At 39.0% G+C, this 21,215-nt stretch overlaps 1 protein-coding gene across 4 annotated transcripts in view; it reads left to right on the top strand.

The window, feature by feature from the left end:
- Positions 1-21,215, top strand: part of CELSR1 (cadherin EGF LAG seven-pass G-type receptor 1) — a 201,886-nt gene that overhangs the window by 162,033 nt on the left and 18,638 nt on the right. For all 4 annotated transcript variants that reach the window (XM_078394390.1, XM_073000625.2, XM_020797002.3 and 1 more), the window contains exons 18-25: positions 385-594; positions 2,634-2,817; positions 6,481-6,621; positions 7,471-7,672; positions 8,962-9,129; positions 11,081-11,207; positions 13,166-13,366; positions 17,664-17,838. In XM_078394390.1, coding sequence (XP_078250516.1) covers positions 385-594; positions 2,634-2,817; positions 6,481-6,621; positions 7,471-7,672; positions 8,962-9,129; positions 11,081-11,207; positions 13,166-13,366; positions 17,664-17,838 — 1,408 coding nt within the window. The remainder of the gene's footprint in view (positions 1-384; positions 595-2,633; positions 2,818-6,480; positions 6,622-7,470; positions 7,673-8,961; positions 9,130-11,080; positions 11,208-13,165; positions 13,367-17,663; positions 17,839-21,215) is intronic.

Below are 21,215 nucleotides of genomic sequence, written 5' to 3'. Positions count from 1 at the left end.
TCAGTGCCCTCAGTTCCCATGTGTAGAGTGTTGCATATGTACAGATATATGCCGTTACCAAGATTAGGAAATCTTGCTCTGACTGAGGGCTGAATACAGATTGTTGGAGCCAAATTCTAGTGGTGGGCAGGGCTAAATACACAAGGGTGGGACCCCCCAAAAATGGCAGTATATTTTATCTTGAAGCTCTTGCTGCCTGTAATTAACCCTAAAGAAGCTCACTTTAGCCTTTCAGAACATGTGCATGTTTGCACAAAAACGGGCATCATGGGAAAGGAGTTGTGGCTGTGGAGAAGAATGAGGGGTTTTAACAATGACAAAATGGCATTATTTGCTAAATTTGGACCTTTTTGCGGAGTTGGGTATGTTTTTGTTTTGCTTCAGAATGAGAAGCTTCTCCGCAATGAGACCAGCTTGGATGGTGACAAGTCAGTGCAGATAGCCAAAGTGCTCCAGAATGCAACAAACCACACAAGCTCTTTCTATGGGAACGATCTGCGAACAGCCTACCAGATGATGATCAGGGTGCTGCAGTATGAGAGCCAGCAGCAGGGATTTGATTTGGCTGCAACCAGGGATGTGGAGTTCAATGAGGTAAAAAAAAAACATTGGACAGATTTCGGAAATGAGTAACAGAAATAAAAAAAATTGCTGTGGCATCTTGAAAGAGCACTGGTTTCAGTGTGAGCTTTCCTAGGTTAAGTCCGCTTCCTCAGATGTACAAGTTGAACACACAGATTGTTGCCACCTATATAGAATTAGATGAGAACAGAATGAAGGCCCATGCTTCTTCACAGTTGCCAGCCAGAAAGAGGACATGAAGGTTGCGTAACTTATGTTCATATGCAATAACATCTTTCATTTTTTGTGGTCTTGCTAAAGAAGAGGAAGACCAGTGCTAAGCCCTTGATCCATGTGTAGGCACAGGGTGTATTGAATGCATGCGTTGTCAAATCCCTAAATAACCTCCTTGCAGAATAGAAATACCTTTCATGAAGTACTCCGCTTGAGATAAACACAGGTGGAAAAATCTCTGTTACCTTACAGAGCCAAGGATTTTTCATATCATGGTTACAGTTCCATGTATGTGATGAAAGCTGAAAAACAGCAAGAGTTTTGAAACTTTCAGGTATAAACATATAGTGGATTTTTCTTTTGAGATTGTATGGTAGTGGAATGTTTATGTTATTGCCAAAACAAAATCAAACAAAAAAGGTGTTTGATTAATCCTGCACTGTGTGGTTTCTGGTTAAAATGCATAACAAAGCATTGATACACGTCCAACACAGAAATTGAAAAGAATAATCAATTACGTTCTGCATAAATGAAGTGGGGAAAAGTATGAATGAAAGTTGGGTTTTTTGAGCACTGCTGATAGACTGCACTGTATGAAGATTGCATTTACAGCATCTAAGAATTCTCTTTTAGACCAACCAGTATTAATTCAGGTTATTCTCCAAAATAACTATGTTCTAAACACATATACTCACTCCCAAATAAACGATAATGAATCATGTTTATACATAATAAATGATATATAAATGACAAATAAAGAGTTTATTATTTGTAAAGGGGAAGAACAGTTACATGTTGCTATAACTGAGTCCTCCATTACTATAAACTTCACAATGTGCATCTCAACTTTTCATTTAATTTTCATATGCTTAGTTGAAGTAGTTTTTAACTTTTTAATGAAACGCATTTGCTTCTAGTCTCACCTTGGTAAAAGAGAGATTGTCCAAATGGACAAGAAAAGCAGTTTTGTTTTATAAACATTAGAGGAACAGTTTGTTTTCTGGCAATGCAACTTATACTTTTGGGCAGAACGAAGCAAAATATTACAACTTACATGTTAAAGCAAGCAAAAAAGGACCTCTGTAAAGTACTTTAGTAGTGTGCAGTATTGCTACTTTGCTCTACCCATGGCTAGAGTTGTGTAGCTTTTATGAAGAGACACCACTCATTATCTTGCATGCCCACTTGGGATAACATTTCTAATGTGCACATTGTAACTTTAATTTATTTGGACTTCAGCGCCTGGAATGGCCCCATCACAACCTTGGTCCAAGCTGGCCAAGGGATTCTGGACATTAGAGTCTCCAAAAAGTAGCCTCTTTGAGTTCTGATTTGGATTGGATCAGGCTCCAAAAGAACAGAAATCCAGAGCCTGGCCATTCCTCTCATAGCAGTCAGCTTTGGATTATCTGTGATGACTAAGGAGGTGATGTAGAGCAGAGTTCATGCCTGTTGCCACCAAGGCTAGCAGGGAGGCACTCCATGAAAGGGGTAGTGGATCACCATTGTGAGTCTATACAGGCCTGAAGCTTGGTTTCTCTCATTTGCTGCTCCGTATTAGAGCGGTGGCTGAATATTATTTCTGCTTCTGTTCGCAAACCACCACTTGTACTTAAGCGTATCGTGATCTTCTAACAATGGGCTTGCTATTTAATCATGAAACAGCTGAAACAGAATAAAATAGTAATGCCCCCACATCATGTAAGTTAAACTGCAGGAGGCTTTATGTGCACTATTTAATTTGCATGTTTACTTCAAGCAGTGGTATCAGTTAAGTTTGTTTAACAGTGAGTATTGTTCTGAGGTTTTGTACATAGCATGTTTTCCTTTCTTCTTAGAATATCATAAAAGCAGGGAGTGCTCTGTTGGAGCCTAGCACCAAGGAGCATTGGGAACACATCCAGAGAACGGAGGGAGGGACAGCGCATTTGCTGAAACACTACGAGGACTATTTCAGCAATGTGGCAAAGAATATGAGAAACACCTACATGAAACCTTTCATTATTGTTGCCACAAACCTGAGTAAGTGCCTCTCTCTCAATAACAATCTCTTTGTACATATGTGACCTCCTAATACCTAAGAATTAGGCCTGCAGTTACTTGACTCAGTCTTTTGATGAATTAATTTTAAAGCTTTTTAATCAGTTTTAAAAGAACCCACAATTAACTGTGTAGCAGTTGTTAGTTTGATGGTATTTTGTTATTTTAAATGCAAATACATTTTAAACTGCACTTGTAGGCACCATTCTAAAATAATATATTTCTCAATTCCTTTCACATAGGAGAGGATGTCCCTACTAAGATGATGGTTGCTGTAGCACTTGTGCAAATTGTCTTTAAAAAGGCAAAAGAAAAAAAAAGACAACATGCCTCTTGTTTTAGAACTATTTTCATTCATTTTCAAGTATATGAAGGTTGAATCCATGCATTAACAAATGAAAATCTGAATGGTAGAGGAAAATTCATGTTGAACTATAACTCACATTCTGCCTCACTGTTGGCCAGCCTGGTTTGTGCTTGATGGAGATTGAAATCAAGCAGCATCTAGATTGCCACAGGTTTCCCAGATGTGACTTAAAGGACAATTACCATTAAGGAAACAGAAGCTATGCTTTCTCTCCCCTGGGGGGCTAACCTTTGGTGACTGCAATTTGATCCATGACAATACATGGATAAAAATTAGTCCCTTTTAATCTAATAAAAGTAAATGAATTATGTTTTAACTATCTGGTGCCAAAAGCAGCATGAGCAGCAAGGCATGTGGTATACCTCAGGAGGAAGGCCTGACCATGTCATAGATGATGCCTCTGTCCTGCTCTCCTGCTTCACTGAAGTACAGTGAGGGTTGGCGGAAATATCCACAAGTGTGACACAAAGTTCCTTTACTCTGGCTTATGGCGTGCTGGACCAAACTGTTGGACACACTATTGTTTTACACTTCATTGCTAGGATAGATGTGTGGCAACCAGAAAGGGAAACAGAGCAAAAAGCTGGATTGCTCAAAAAGGTTTGAAGTATCATCTATCCATAATGCATAGTTAACACTCATTCTCCTTAAGTAGCTGGCTGGAATCCTGGAACTGTGAAGAGTGGCAAACCTTTGACACTCCAGAAGTTTTGGACAGCAACTCCCAGAAATCCCGGCCTGTATTGCCAGTGATGAAGGGGAGTGGGTGTTCTAGGGCCAAAGGCTAGCCACCACTTCAGTTACATCCACGCTTCCACAAACCTGTGTTTGTAGCTCAGCTGCCATGTGCTGTGATACAAAAAGGCAGGAAGAGGCAAAGAAACAAGAAAAGTGTACTGTAAGAATAAAGCTATCCTCTTATGACTTCATTAAGCAAAGAACTATGTTCTAAAAATGTCCAGTGCAGAGGAGATATCGTTTGCTGAAGGACTTGACAGGAGTTGTGAGAAAAAGGAGATGAGAACTATAAAAAGCTCAAAGAAAATAGGTAGGGCTTTTTTGGACATTGAGATTTCTATAGGTTTGTGAAATTAGCCCTATACAGTGGTGCCTCGCACAACGAGTGCCTCACACAACGATGAATTCACATAACGATGTCTTTTTCTGATCAATTTGCTGCCTCACACAGCGATGTTTCCTATGGGGGATTTTCACATAACGATGTCCCTTTTCCCTCATTTAAAAGTGCCTTAAACTGTTAGGAAACTGTTTTAAATGCTTGGCATCGATAGTCCAGCTTGTGAAAGGTATGCAAACTTAATTTGGTGTTGTTCTGAGTCTTCGTTCATTTTTGCTGATTTTTTTATTTTTCCTCATTGAAATGTATTGGACGGTCCGTCCAATACATTTCAATGAGGAAAAATTAAAAAATCAGCAAAAATGAACGAAGACTCAGAACAACACCAAATTAAGTTTGCATACCTTTCACAAGCTGGACTATCGATGCCAAGCATTTAAAACAGGTTTCAAACAGTTTAAGGCACTTTTAAATGAGGGAAAAGAGACATCGGAATGCCATTAAAATGTATTGAGTCGGCTTCAATACATTCCAATATAGGAAACATTGTTTCACTCAACGATGTTTCCTATGGGTTTTTTCACTTAAAGACGGCAATCCGTTCCAATTGGAACGGATTAACCGGTTTTCAATGCATTCCTATGGGAAATGGTGCTTCACAGAACGATGTTTTCACACAACGTTGATTTTTTTGGAACCAATTAACATCGTTGTGTGAGGCACCACTGTAATGGGCTAAAGGATAGTGGAGAACGAGTTCAGTATAAAGAGACCCCTCCAGCATTAGAATTGGTGAATAATAGATTTGTGAACCCCCAGGTTCCATGAAAAGGTTTTTTAAATTAAAAGTTACAGTTTTTAATAAAACCAGGCAATTTTCTATTGTTAGCAGTCTAATTTATAAAAATAACACTTAACTTTCCCTTTTTTCAAAAGTAACTAGTATACTTACTTTTTATTTAACTTGTAAATAACACATCTTAATGGTTGTTCTGGATTTTTCGGGCTTCTTGGTCATGTTCTGAAGGTTGTTCTTCCTAACGTTTCTCCAGTCTCTGTGGCTGGCATCTTCAGAGGACAGCAGCACGGCCAAAGAGCCTGAGAAACCCAGAACAACCATTAGATTCCGGCCGTGAAAGCCTTCGCGAATATATTTAACACATCTTAATGTTTTTGTTCAGCAGCAGAGGGTACAACACTGAAACTATGTGATATTCCTCCTCTACCATTCAGTGAGCTCATATCCATAACTTTAAAATCACTTCTAAAAGTTGCAGTTAGACCTCCAAAGGAGTGGAGTTATTCTTCATTAAGTATTTTTTTTGTAATTTATGTGTACATTTGTTATTAGGAGAAATGATTTATTACAAGTAATGAGTTATCTGTAATATTTATTTCATGTTCTGGGTGTGACTAAATTTTGGAGAGAACTAGACCTGCGTTATATGGTTTTCACTGTTTATATGTGGTGCCAAACTCACCAAAAGATCTCCAGTCAATATTGTATTTATGTGTTAAGATACAAGTTCTAAATCAGGTGAGAAACTGCTTGAGTCACAAGTTTTAACTGAATCAGGCTATTCATAAATCTTTTAGACTCAAGTATTTTTGATTCTGCATCTACAGCCTATTATGATGTCTCATGCTCTTCAGAACATACACTGAGTTCTGTCTTAAATAATTTATCCTGGCTATGTATTCTGACCATAAATTGTGATTACTGGTTCAAAAATCCTGTTGTGCAACTCCTTGTACACACTGGTGATTATGTCAGCACCAGTAGCATATTGCCCTTTGAGGATTTCAGGCTGTATGTGACCTTAGTGGATTGTTCCCCCCAGAACCATCTTTGATCAGTGGTTGTTTGCCTATAATCAGCGTCAAATTGCCACTGGTGATTATGTCACCACTATTCCACACACAGAGCTGCACAACAATATTTCAGTGACTGTGTTGCTACAAGTCATTCAGGTGGGTAGGTTACTTGTTCATTTTTAATTTAATTTAACTTAATTTAATTTTAATGCTGAGATTTATGATTTTAAGATTAACTGAGTATACTGTGGCTTTAGATCACAGTTTCTGTTCAATTTGTACAATTTATAAAGTATGAATCGTTTGTGGAAAATCTGAACTCTCTCTGTTTCCGTACACTGATATCTCTCTATATACGTAATGGCAAATCTTTTCCTCTTTTCAGTTATTGCTGTTGACATATTTGAAAAGTCTAATTTTACGGGAGCTAAAGTACCACAATTTGATGTGATTAAAGATTATCCCAGAGATTTGGAATCATCTGTTTTGTTTCCTGATACTTTGCTCAAAGCTTCTAGCAGAAAAGGTAAAAATTCTAACTTCTGATAAAATTGCTCAGATACACAATAAGAGATAATTTGAACATTCCAGAATTGATTAGACAAACCTTAGTAAATGCCATAAATGCCACATTCTATAGTTATAAATCAATCTGTAATGAAAAATGGTTGGCCTGTTTGTAGTAGTAGTAGTAGTAGCAGTAATCATCATCATCATCATCATCTGCTGTCAAGTCAATATTGAGTTATGGTGACCTCTTTCAGAATTTCCAGGTAGAGAATATGCAGAAGTGGTTTACCATCCCCTTTCTGGGGGCACCCTGGCACTGTGCTTGCCCAAGACCACAAAGGCTAGTTCTGCTCACTGGAAGCACAGTGGAAAATTGAATTCCCAGCCTCTGGCTCCACAATTAGATGCCTAAACCACTGAGGCAATCCAGCTAGCTGAGCTGCTATAGCTCTGAATTTTGTTATTAAGCAAACACATACTTAATAACAGGTGTTATTAAGTGTTAATAACAAATGTATGCCGGGCCACTTTATAAACTATAAAGTTGTCTTTTCGCTCTTGCTTTTGACAAGAAGCAAATTTTACCATCCACGCAGTGATTGACACCACAATGTTGAATTGGAACGCTTTGATCCAGCTTTAGCACGGATATCATCATGGCCATTCTTCTGATATGTGAAGAGATTTTTTCCCCAGTAACTTTTGCCATTAAAAAAGCTAAAATGTTTATAACATAAAGAAAAGTGTGTTGTTTAAAATTTATCTCATGTTTTGAAAATTCGTAATTTATTATTTTTAAAAAAATTAAATGACAATTCAAACCCCTGGATAGCAAAGCAACATTTTATATTGATTTTATCTTTAGTTGTTCCTACGGTGAAGCCTCCAAACCACAGGTTGTCTCCTAAACTGGAAGATGAGATCTTTAAGAGCAAAAATATACTTGCAAAAAGGAAACGACGGCATCCAGAGGAGTCTAACCAATATGCAGTTGCCATGGTGATTATATACCGAACTCTAGGGCAGTTTCTACCTGAAAGCTACGATCCTGATCGACGGAGCTTAAGGTAAAATTTGCATATATTACTTCTCATTTTCAACTTGCTTTTTGGTGAATCTTGTTTGTTGTGTTCTGAGAACTGAATGCTCTGCTACCAGAGAACAAAGCACATATGTTACATTGAATTTTAATCCTACAGTTGTGAGAAAATTACTTTTTCATATGACTTCATCTTTCTCTAGATTAGACTCTAATCTGTAGTAAAATGGGAACTCCATATGCTGAGAAATATTGAGTTTCTAGGGCCAGTTCATGTGTGCCTGGACATTCTTTAATTTCCTGTTATTTGCTGATGTGACCAGCCTCAGCCCAGGCTTGCCACATTTTAAAATGACCTTCCTTTAAAGTGCTTGACTCCAGCCATAAACATACTAGACCAGTGGTCCCCAAACTTTTCCCAAGCACAGACCAGCTGGGGAGGGCATGGCATGCTGGCACGGGGGGGCATGGCATGCTCACGGGGGTGTGGTGCACTAGCAGGGGGGTGGAGCACGCTTGTGTGCATGCGTGCAGTGCACTCAGGGGCGGAGTGCGATGCTTGCGGGGGTGCTTGCACGCATGCGTGTGGTGCACTCGCAGGGGGTGGAGCACGCTTGTGTGCAGCGGCGCTCGCGGGGGGCAGGAGATCTGTGTCCGCGGCCCAGTCTTGCTGAGGCCGAGGACTGCTGCCAGGTCACGGACTGGGATTTGGGAACCCCTATACTAGACCAAGTAGTTAAAGATAGGAAAAAAATGATATGTTTATTATTATAGAGTAACAACTGATAAGGAAAACATAGTTCAACATAAGATTGTCTTGAGTTGCAACCCAACTGCCAAAATACACAACCTTCCTCCTCTGTTACAAACTAACTTCTCCTTCTCTCCAGCTTTTCTGGCGCCTCCTCCTTTAGGCTGTCCTGGATAGGCTCACCTCCTGCATCTCCCCAGCCAATTGCCTTGTTTCTGTGGTTACCATGAAAACTGGCTAGAGTTCCGTCACAGTTGAATTTATGAAATTGCTTAGTTGAAAAGTGTTGTGTTTGAGGTTATGGATGTGCTGTTTTGTGGGTTTTTCATTTCTGTTTTTTAATGTGCAGTATTTCTGCCAGTGTCAGGAAGCTCTGCTGAATGAGGTACATTACATATATTATGTAGGAAGTGCAGGTTATCCCAGAATCAGGCAAGGAGACCTTATTTAAGCAGAACTCTTGCTCTAGATGAAAACAGATTCTTGATCCAATTCGGCTCACTGAAGCTGAGCAAGCTAGTATATATTTGCACATCAGTAACAATAATTTTATTTTATTCTTCCAGATTACCCAATCGGCCCATCATTAACACTCCAATAATCAGTACAATAGTTTATAGAGATGGAGAATCTTTGCCCAATTTTCTGGAGAGCCCCATCACAGTTGACCATGTCATGCTGGAAACTGAAGAGAGAACAAAGCCAGTTTGTGTCTTCTGGAACCACTCAATTGTGTATGTTTCTGAATATTGACTATCTAAAAAAGAGTTGTTTTTGCATATAGACATTTTAATGGCAATGGTGATAGTATGGCCTTATTCATTCAGTAATTTGATAAAGAGGACACCCATTATATGGGCTGTCATTGCCTAGCAGGAAATATCAATTTTTAATCAGCTTTTCAGATAGATAGAATTTCTCAGTAATATGAGAGAGAGAGAGAGATGGTGGTTGCTATTGCTCATTACATATTGCACATTTGCTCAAGCTCTAATGAACTGGCTCTAATAAAAGGAGGACATTTAGCTGGGGGGAAATGTCTTCTTAAAGTGAGATGATTTGAATTTAAAGGAGCGCAGAAAGGCTTGTGCACTGTGAAGTTATTTTGAAGAAGCAGCAACATGACCTACAGGCAGTTCTGTTCATTATCAGCAACTTGCTGTTTCTGTCATTGATTAACTTCATTTTCTGCAGTGACAAATTGGAACTACAGTATATGCCTTGAGTGAAAAGAAAATTGTTTAAATGAAACCTCTGGCTTCTTTTCACTCTATCTTCTAGGCTCATACAAATAAAAACTACTCATTTGTTAATCTGAAGATTTGATCACAATGAAAAAATATGCTTCCATAAAAAGCTTATGGCATCTGTAGTTACATGTGTCAGCACGAGCTCATATTCACATTGACCAAATCCAGCACAGCCTTAGTTTGTTGATGCTCCCATTATTCAATTTTCTTTCAGTAAGGAATAGTCCATGCTTTCTGCCCATCATTTTTTTCATTGGCCAGTATCCCCTTAAGAATTTCCATGCATGCAAGGACAGTTACATAAGCAATCTCCTCCACCACTGCTTGGCTATCCTTTGTAGGATGAGTAACACAACTGGTTGCACACTCTGTTTTGCAATCAGTATGTGACTAGTCATGCAAAGGGCATGTAATTCCCCCACAATTGCCCTTATGTTCAGGTTTCTCGCAAAGAACCTGACTGTCACGTTGCAAAGCCATCCATATAATACATTTACCTTAGGTTGAGGTGTCTCCTGTATCTTTACTGATCATGATGTAACGGCAAACCATATGAATGCAAGACTGTAGATGTCAGATAATTAACTTAGCTTTGTGGAAACCTATTTTGAGAATGGAGTAAGAGATGGAGGATCAGGGTAACAATTTCACTTACTATCAGAGATATATCTACAGGTCTGTTACTAGATAGGCAGCTAGTTGGTGGTAAGTATTCTGGAGCCTGATTTTTAGAAAGTCTTCTAGCAGCATGGGATTGATTGAAAAGAGCAGCCATGGCACCATAAATAAGAGAAAATCCTAATTATGACATAGTTAAGCACTTTAAATTCAGTGGAAAATTAATTATTTAATTTAAGCATATACTTAATCCTTGAATAGAAATCCGAAAGATTTTGGACATTTAATTTTGTCTAGTTTGTGACTTACACTTCTAATATGCAAAAAATATGGCTATATGAAAGAAATATATAATGCTTCAAAGTGTGGGTAGAAAATGCAATTTTATGCTATGTTTGGAGGTATGTGAAACATAGACTTATGCTATGTTAACTAAACATTGCTACAGTCAATATATGTATGTAAGAATATACACCATCTCAAATAATGAGACTTATAATAATAGGGTTTTAGCAAAGCTTTCTAACCAGGAGAAGATTCAATAGTGCTTGAAGATCAAAGAAACAGTTGTCTCGTAAAATAGTAATAATGGGTTATTTAAGCTACCTATATATAATCTGATCATTTGTCATGTTGAGGCAAGGTTTAAAGAAGCAAAGACCTTGCACTAGTCTAAATAGTGACTAGCTTTGACCTATTACAGAGCTGCTTGTTGATTTGTTTCCTTGTTTTTGAGGACTAGCCCGTTTAATCTGTTAGCTGGTCAGACGACTAATGTGACTGAACCTTGTTTCCTTCCCTTTCTCTCACTCACTAGAATTGGAGAAACAGGAGGCTGGTCCACAAAGGGATGTGAGTTGTTTTCTAGAAGCCAGAGGCATATTGTTTGTCAATGCAACCACATGACCAGTTTTGCTGTCCTAATGGATATTTCAAAACGTGAAGTAAGTGACTCCTTTCTGATTTTGTTGCAGGCTGCTGAGGCAAAATAAAGAGGGTCTGATGAAAGTAATTAAATGTGATATTCCCCCCCCCTTGTGTCTTGATTTTGCCTTGAAAGTTTGTCAGATTAGTGCACTCTGATACCGCTACCTATTTCACCTACCAGATGGGATTTTGTTCATTTGTTTTGCTCTCACTTGCTATGGAAATCTCCGGGGAATGACCTCACCTCCACATTCTTATGAATGAGTTCATTGTTCTCCTGAAAAATTTGTCTCTAAAACTCATCTAGTTGGATGGCTAGAGTCACAAAGAAAGGCTTGCCAATACAAAATGAGTACTTCAAACTGCTCCACCTTATTTATGTGGTACTTATTGTCTCTATGTTGCTGTAAAGCAAGAGTGAGCAAAGTACAACCCTCCAGATGTTTTTGGATGGCAATTTCCCACAATTTCTCACCATTGGCTATGGTGGTGGACCCTCCCACCCATGACGACCTTCCCACCCTTGAGGATCTTCCCAGCCTTGAGGACATTCCCACCCTTACTAGGAAGACTTATAATATTTTAGGCTGTTTGCTTAGAGAAAAAGTGAGTAATAGGAGACATAATAGTGGTGTATAAAGGTACAGTGGTGTGGAGTAAGTCAGCAGGGAGAAGCATGTCTCTCTTATTCATAATACTTGCAATGAAGGTGATCCACTGAAGCTGAGCAGTAGAAGGTCCAAAATAGTAGTATTTCTTCAGGTAACATATAAGCTAAACTGTGGGATGCCCTGCTACAAGATTTATCAAGGGCTGTTCAGCTTTCATGATTTCAAAAGGAAACTGCATGAATGTATGCAGGTTAAAGCCATCAGTGGCTATTAATCAGGACAACCATATTTCAACTGATGCCTGTTGCTGGAGAATATGAGACAGAGGCTGCAGTTACAGTTCTGTCTTGCTAGAGGGCGCCCCATAGGGAGCTGTTCGGCTATTGTATAAATAAAATGTTGGACTAGGTAAGTGTTTTCTCAGAGTGGGAGTTACAATCCAAAAATATCTGGAGGTCCATACAGTAAACTATTAGGCATGTGTGTGCGTCACATCTAGTTCGTATGGGGGATTTTTTATCATTCTAGTGTAACTGATGGGACAAAATGGGTTGAGGCCCAAACCCCCCCAGAGTAAATTCAACATGACCCTGAAAGCTGGCTTGATCTTCGCAGTATAATGCATTATGCTCCTGTGAGTAGCCTCTGCCATTATATAGAGAAGAAGGAGGAGTCAGCTCCTTATTCCCTTTCACTGCCCCCTGACAAACTGAGAAGACCTCTTTCACTGAGAAGTAAAAACAGTTGCAGTGAATACAAAATTTGCTCTAAACATTATTCTGGCTCAGGCGTCAGATTCCTCACGAAACTCTGAATGCAGGGCAGGATAGCTGTAGGCAAGTGCTGTGGTGTTTATGAGAGACTGCAGGTTATGCTCATGAATGCCATTGTCTTCACCACATGGGATTATATTCGTAAAAGGTTGCATTACTACCCTTTCAAAAAGGCTCAGTCACAAAAGGATAATTTAGGTATACTAATCATAAGGGTTTTCCTTTTGGCATAAAATGCTCTCCTGATGCAACAGATACACCACATAAAGCTATACATCCGGAGGTGGGGGAAGTAAAAACTAGTTAAGTGGTTTGAAATCCATTTTAATTGTGGTTTTCTTTATTATTATTATCATTATTATTTTAATCCTCCACATCAGTTGATAGTACTTGACATCTTTTAAAGTCTTGTTTCTGAGGCATTTTTATCGTGCTCTGGAGGGTGAGTCACTGCCATTCCCCCCCTTTTTACATTGCTTTCCCCATGCTCTTTTGTCAAACTCATTCAGTGACTAAGAGAGTAATTTTGTCTTTTAAAAAATACTTGAGAATGGAATGTAGTGAAAAAGTAATTATTCCTGTACTTCACAGAATGGTGAGGCACTTCCTCTGAAGATTATTACTTACACAACCGTCTCCATCTCACTAGTAGCATTGTTGCTCACCTTTATACTTCTTGTCTTGATCCGAACATTGCGTTCCAACTTGCACAGCATCCACAAAAACCTGGTGGCTGCTTTGTTCTTCTCGGAACTGGTCTTCCTGATAGGAATCAACCAAACAGAAAATCTGGTAAGAGTTAATTGTTTTGTTTTTGCACTGCTTTTCTGCATTTAACCAGAACAACAACAATGAAGCCATCCCCAGAGGCTGATCCTGCATTCCTGCCAATCCTGATCAGGGCCTGTTGTAATTTAGCACAACATGGGTAAAAGAGAATCATGGTTGATTCATGAGTTTTAAGTAGGGGACCTGACACTGACAGTATAGACAAGGATTAGGAACCCCATAGCACCCCCCCCCCGGCCATTTTTGTTGTTCTTGGAGTCTCAACAACAACAAGCCTCAGCAGAATTTCTTTTATTTTCTTTTTTCAAATCCAAGTTGACAATTTTTTAAAAAAATGGAAGAATGACTCCTCTAAAACACAGTCTTGCAGAAAAAAAAAGAAACCGGGTCACTTCCAGTTTCAATTGAAGGGAATGGAGCAACCTCAAAAGGTTTTCAAGGCTTTAAAAAGGCCCTCCAGACCCTTGGACCTTGCTTATTACTAATGCAAACACTTATTACCACACCAGCACCACAGCTGATTCAGACATTTATACAGCACACATGGTACAACCTTCATCAACTATAGCTGCACTGCTCTGCATACTTATTTGGAAAACATTCCCATTGAACAAAAGTGATATTGCTAGGCCCCATATTTTTTGGGGGGGGGGGGCTCTAGGGAATGTGACTTCAATCCCCCCCCCAGCACCACTCTTGCAGTCCCTCCACAGTCTGCCTTCATGCCCCATCCCTCCTGAACTCACCAAGTTGCACGAGTGTGCTGCTCTAAGAGCAAGGGAAAAAAACTACCATAGCTTTCTAGTGGTACCTTTTTATCACTAGATTCTTTAGAGGAAAAATACACACAAAAAGCCATGTAGATACAGTATTTGCATTTTAGTGGAAGGCAGATGCTGGACCAGGTTCTTTTTTTCTCTCTTTCAAGCCCCTAATGCTGAAAGGAGGAGCATGTCCACAACACCTGCCATCATTCTTAAAATACCTTCTGACCTGTGCTGTACAGTCAGTCTGTTGAAGAGCAAAGACCCCAGACAAACGCTGGCAGGTGGAGCAGAGTTGATGGCTGCTGTAGCTGTCCAGGCTGGAGCTTCTTCCCAGGCTTCTGACGTTTGTGTTTGGGAGAAAGAAAAAAATGCTGGTGTCATCATCACCGCTGCTGTCTATTCATGAATATAAGCATTTGTTCTGCCATCATATATATAAAATTAGGATAAATATTCCCTAGAATATGCATGGAAGATTGATAATCTAGCATAGCAGTAGGTGTGCACATAGCAAGTTTTCCCACCTCATGAGATGGCTTAGTACCTAAAAGGAGATTTTACTGTGAAAGTATTTCTGTGTTTACTTTCTCTTTAACTTTGTCTTTCCTTTAACAAATGAAGGCTCCATTACTAACATAAGGAAATGAATTTGTGTTTAGGGCTTTCAGATTAGTTCCAGAAGACTTTAGATCAGTGGTTCTTAACCTTTTTGAAAGAAACGCGCCCTTGAGCCATTGAGAAAGATATCATCGCCCCCCTCCCCACGGTGATGATATCTTTTTTTATTATTTATTTATTTATTTATTTATTTATTTATTTATTTATTTATTACACTTAAATCCAATGACCCCTGAAAACAAAATTCAATTCCAAGAAAATGAAATGCCCCAAAAAGTAACATTTAATGATTTAGTTGCAAGCGAATTTTAAGATGCAAAAAGAAATATAAAAAAGGGCATAAAAACAAATGCAGGAACTAAAACTTTCAAGACAAAAACTCTGAAACTAAATTAAGATTGGAGGAAAATATATATTCATGCACACTGTAAAAAGGCTGTAGCCATCTTCACAGGTTTGGCTTGCTCCAGCGCCCCCCTACCGCCCCCCTTCTGCTCCAGCGCCCCCACACCGCCCCTTTTCGTTCTACTGCCCCCCTGAAAAATGAATTCGCCCCCTGGGGGGCATTATCGCCCACGTTAAGAACCACTGCTTTAGATGATGCATTCACTTTTCATTTAATTGTCTTTTTAAAATTATGTCAATCATTCTTTTTCAGCAAATAACGGAGAATGACTCATACTGACACTTCCTAGGGTTTTCACAAACAAGTTTCTTTAATATTGGCATGAAAGTACCAGCCTAAAAAAGAAATCTTCACAGTTATTTGACCAGAATGCATTACACAATCTTATACCTTAAATTATTTGTTAAACGATTTAACAAACTGAAGTATTCCATAGTAAAGGGCCGCTCCTTGAAATGACTGCTAAGAGATGTCTGCTCTTGCATGTGTTTTAAACTATTAGTAATCTTTCCTTGTAGAATAAAAATTATCCAGGGAGTCACACATTAATGAGCATGAAAAGTCAAAGAATGTGGGAGCACAGATGAAACAGAGTTTCCTGGCATTCTTCAGCTTTTATATTCTTTTGTAAAGCAGCAGTCACACAGCAGGGAGAGGTTTCAGTCATCCGTGGATGATAGATAGACCAAAATGACTAACTTTCTTTGTTGTATGCCCGAAATAAGCAGTTTTCATCATTATGCAAAGTAAACATTTTGAGAAGCCTTTAAAAAATCCCTCACAGTTGCATTAAGATGGGTGAAAACTTGGGAAGGGACCTTAAAGTGCCACAGCACCCCAAATCCTGTTTTGCAAACAGGAGGGTAGTCCATACAGTTACTGGGGAAGGTCAACCACACAATGTATGCCTTGATTCTATTAGAAGACTTAATAGTAACCTGCTCACCCCTCCTTAGTGGTCTTGTGCAGGAGGCATTTGGACAGAAAAATAAACTGATGTTTCATTTTGGGAACAAGCATTAGCAAGCCATGAGATAGAAGGATTTGTATTTTGTACTTCTGGTATGACCTCAGAAATATGATTACCGTATTTTTCCATGTACAAATATGTCACTTTTTCCTAAAATAATTAAAGGAAAAATTGAGTGTCATTTTATACTCAGAAGTAAGGTGGGGAGGGATTAAACCACTTTGATCCCTGCTTTCCCCTCCTTGTTTGGGTAAGAAAATGGAGGGGGAAAGCGATTTCTGCTTTCCCCCTTCATTTTTGTTGCAAAAAGAAGCTTTTCCCCTCCATGTTTTGCAAAGAAAATGGAGGAGGGAAGCAATTTCTGCTTTCCCCCTACACTTTTGTTGCAAAAAGAAGCTTTCCCCCTCCACATTTTGCAAAGAAAATGGAGGTGGGAAGCAATTTCAGCTTTCCCCCTACATTTTCATTGCAAAAAACAGCTTTCCCCCTCCACGTTTTGCAAAGAAAATGGGGGGGGGGAATGAAATTTCTGCTTTCCCCCTACATTTTTGTTGCAAAAATCAGCTTTCCCCCTCCACGTTTTGCAAAGAAAATGGAGGGGGAGAGCAGAAATTGCTTTTCCCCTCCATTTTCTTCGCAAAACGTGGAGGGGGAAAGCTGATTTTTGCAATGAGAATGTAGAGGGAAAGCAGGAATCACTTCCCTCCCTTCACTTTCTTGCAAAGAAAGAAATTTTGGGTTAGAAAAGGGAGGTGTCTTATACACGGGGGTGTCTTATACACAGAAAAATATGGTAGCTTTCACCCATGTTTTCCAATAATCACAATTTAGAGTTACTTCCAAACCATCAACTGTGATGAATAGGTTTTGACTCTGGTTTATTGGAACAAAGCAGTTTCCTACTTCAGTTTTATGTAGGTCTGTTAGTTACAACTAACTTCAGTTTGTCTGGTTTCAGATGAACCTTAAAATTGATGCAAGTTAAAAGCAAATGTGAAAACTTTAGATCTCCTTGCCATAGCTGCAATGGAGGAGAAAAGCATGGGAGAAACAGTAAGAGGAGAGGTTCCTGGTTGACTACTGGGTGAGTCATAGGTTTTGCAAGTGTGCCCTAAGAAATACTACCAGACTTGGAGAAATATTGAAGTTTCCAAAACAGGCGTGATGGCTTAATTTTTAGCTCCAGGATTAGATGCAGTGTGCTTCTGGATGCCAGTTGGAGAAAAACACTGGAGAGGACTGTAGTCCTTATGCCCTTCATCTAGGCTTACCAGAAGCATCTAGTTGCCTGTTTTTAGAAATAGGGTACTGCACTCAATAGTGGTCTGCTCCATCAAGTCTTTTCTTAAATTATGTAATATCGAATAGCAGTCGGTTGTACCAAAGGAGAAAAGGCAAGGCCTTCTTTGCACATGGCAAGGTCTTCAGGTTTGGACTGTAACATTTGCTTATATCTAAAAAAATTCTGTCTGTTGTGCTAGAATGTTTTCTGGTTCAGCAGAAGCAATACTAATTGAGTTGGGCTCTTTGTTTTTCTAGTTTGTTTGCACCGTGATTGCCATTCTTTTGCATTACTTCTACATGAGCACATTTGCTTGGATGTTCGTTGAACAGCTTCATATCTACCGTATGCTGACAGAAGTGAGAAACATCAATTTTGGACACATGAGGTTCTACTATGTCATGGGCTGGGGAATTCCTGCCATTATAACAGGTAAGGGGGGATGGACAGGGTGGGCAAACAGATAGGCAGAAAACAGTGGAGAAGAAGTGGAAGATTATGGGCATATCTACACAGGTTTACTAGTAACCCCCAAAATTGTCATGATTACTTATTGGAGAATCCTGGGGACTGCTTTTTGCTAATGGAGCTGAATGTTCTGTGTTAGAGATAACCTGACAGATCTTAATTGCCTTATATAGAGAGATCCACCATAAATACCTTTCCTTTTTCCATAATAGACCTAGTTTTAGAAATGGCTGTATCTTCAGCCATATACTAACCAATCATACATCCAAATGTTGACTCACAGACCAAAGGAAGGAAGGAAGGAAGATAATTATGTTTCTTTCTCTAATTAAAGCAATTTCTATATGAATTGCAAGATATGAACAGAACTAAATTAAAATTGAAAGAAGATTTGTTTTTGTTTGTTTACCACACCTTTCTACTTGAAAAGATCCCAAGGCAGCTTGCATCACGAATAGACCATATTTATTTAAAGCTAAAAATAGTAAGCATACAAAAACTAAAAAAAGACCAAACAAATACCATACTAAAAACAATAAGCCAAAACAACACCAAGAACACGTTTGAAGACGGAATAATCTCATTCTTTCTGTTATAATTATTTTATAATGAGTTGTAATGTTTTGTAAATTCTGAGCAGGTATAGAGGCAGAGATACTCTGTTTTATTTGCAGATGTAGAAATATTATCTTGGCATCAAACAAGATATTAAGGGGAATGCACATTCTCTTTAATTAGCCCATTCTTTGTCCCACAATACAGTTTCCTCAGAAATAAATGTCTCAATGAAACTTGTGTTAAAATTCCAATGACCCATCATAAAGCTGAACATGCTGGAATACAAGATATCGGAAGTGAGGGAAACTCCTGATGGAAACAACAGACATTTTGTGTATCTTAAGGAAGCAGATTGTTTCTGCACGGGGGCAAACATATAATCTAGTTTGATCCGCAGCCAAACAGAAATGGGAAGAGAGAAGGGGCTCTTGACTAGGCTTGGTTTTGTGGTGGGGTTAACTCTAAAGCACCATTTTCAGTGTGTGAGATGTTTCTGTGGAAGAGTGGAAGGAGGCAAGTGAAGGCGGCAAGAAACATGGCAATGCCAGTTGCTTCCCTAACACATATGAGCCTTTCGTACCTCCCTCCCTTCTTGTCTCATCCTCTGCTGTCTTGCCTCCTCCTGCTCTCTACTGTTCTAACAGAGAATACTGCTTTTGTCCACCTGCCTCTCCTTCTAACCACAGTTCATGCCCTCCATGAGGAAAGCAAAGGGTATGTTTCCAAGACCAGTAGTGCCATTGGGGGAGCAACAGGGAAGAGAGGATATCTGGTGTTTTCAGGAATGATTTTTCAGAGTAGCAGTAGGGAAAGAAACGAGAGGACGCAAAGGGCTGCCTCTCTCTTGAGTGTCCTATGTGAGTACTGAAATGCCCACTGCTTAAGACAGATATACAGAGCCCCCCGTTCTGTAGTACTTTCATTCTCCAGTGCTTGTTGGGCTCCACTTGCAGAATCCTTCACCATGGGCCATGCTGGTTAGAGCTGAAGGTAGCTGAGTGTCACAAACATCTGGTGGGTTCAAGTTGCCTCCCTGTGTTCTGTGCTGTTGCTGGAAATGCCAGCGATCCTGTACCCACTTTTCATAAGCCTCAGAAAAGGTCCATTTCCAGCAGGACTTTTTCACACATTCAGAACTGCCGAAAGCAAAATGTGAGATCGTTCAAATTAAATCTGTGTGAGATGGGTTCTGCTTGTTTTTTAATGTTTCTGTTAATAGAAAATAGCCATTATCAAAGACATTAAGTGCTCATGCACCACAGGCTCAAATCTACTAAATTAGTAGGATCAACACTCATTAAAACAGTTGTGGTCATTTGATTATATGAGTTTTAATCAAATAAAGCTGTAATCCTGTGTCCTTGTACCTGTTAATAAATCCCACTGAACCCAGTGATCCTCATTTCTGTGCAGACATATGCAGGATTGCATTGTAAAGCATCCTAACATGACTGTATGAATGAAGCTGTAGCACAGTGTTTTTTTCTGTTTAAGATAGTACACTTCGTGAAGCAGGAAGATACTTCCTTACAAGAGGTATCTTTCTTTGTGCTGGGGGGGACAAATATCTACGTATCTCCTCACCTGGCACCTCTGATTTTTTGTAGGTATTTATTCTTTTTTATTACCCGTCAGGAATATATTTCTAATTAGTCAATATGTTATAATTTGTTAATCAGCTAGAACTGCAATTCTGTCAGCAGTCAGAAAGTTTGGTTTAAAAGTTAGTTTTTGTTAAACGTTAGAAAATGGAAAATTAATTCATTGCTATTAATGTGACAAAATCAAAACGTTTGACTCATTACATTCGTAGCGTTATATATATATTTTTTACTTATGTTGTCACTTCTGAAATAAACAGTGAGATTCACAGTGTTCCTTCACTATTGGCTCCTAGCAGCTCTTTTTGTTGGTTAGTTTCAAATTCAAAGTGCAAAAGGCAGCAGTGATTATGTGCTAGACTTATCGAATCAAAGCTTTCTTGGTAGACTACTTTTGAATACAAAAATTTTGCTTATGGTCTGTGCAAATCATCTGAGTTAGCTAGGGCTTCTGGGAGTTGCAGTTAAAGAATACCTAGCATCCAAGCGAGGGAATCGTTGTTTCTAAACCAGTTCTTCATGACAAGATGACAGTGGTTCCTTTTATGTAGCAAAGTATGTGAACATATGGAAACTCTACAGAGCAAGGTATATAGCAATGGTTAATGATACTAAATGCACAGGTAGGAGTACTGTTAGAAGATTCTGCCTCTGACAGATACATTTTCTGTAATAAGAACATGCAAGAACATGTACAGTGAAGCTGCTTAGATTTAAGGGGAGTTCTGCCCAAGCCCTGGTTCCAGTGTAAAACAGTATTTGCATCTTCACTTTTCAGCTCCAGCTTATTCTGTATGTTTAAAATTTATGTTTAATTGCTTCTCTAATGCATGCAGATTTAGAACTTAGCCAGTCTCTGTCCTCATACATGTTTGCACAGTAACTGATAATGAAAAATAGGACAGTTGTTTCAGATCATAAGTGGTACTGTGACTCAGAGTAGAGAATAAAGTGTGCTGACAGCTTATTATGAGTCATGCATGATTTCCCAGGAAGCCAGGAGTTTTAAAGTTCAGAAGTATGTGTCTTGGAAAACAACACACTGTTCTGTTAATATAGCTGCAGTATAAGCTTAGCAGCGATCCCAAACTTTGCCCTGAACTTTGTAAAACAATAAGGGTATATATTTTACACATACATACCAAAACAAAATGACATATTCACACAACAGGGAAAAAAAAC

Source organism: Pogona vitticeps, chromosome 5 (assembly GCF_051106095.1).
Source record: "Pogona vitticeps strain Pit_001003342236 chromosome 5, PviZW2.1, whole genome shotgun sequence".
NCBI classification, from domain to species: Eukaryota; Metazoa; Chordata; class Lepidosauria; order Squamata; family Agamidae; genus Pogona; species Pogona vitticeps.
This window is presented reverse-complemented; position numbering and strand designations above follow the sequence as displayed.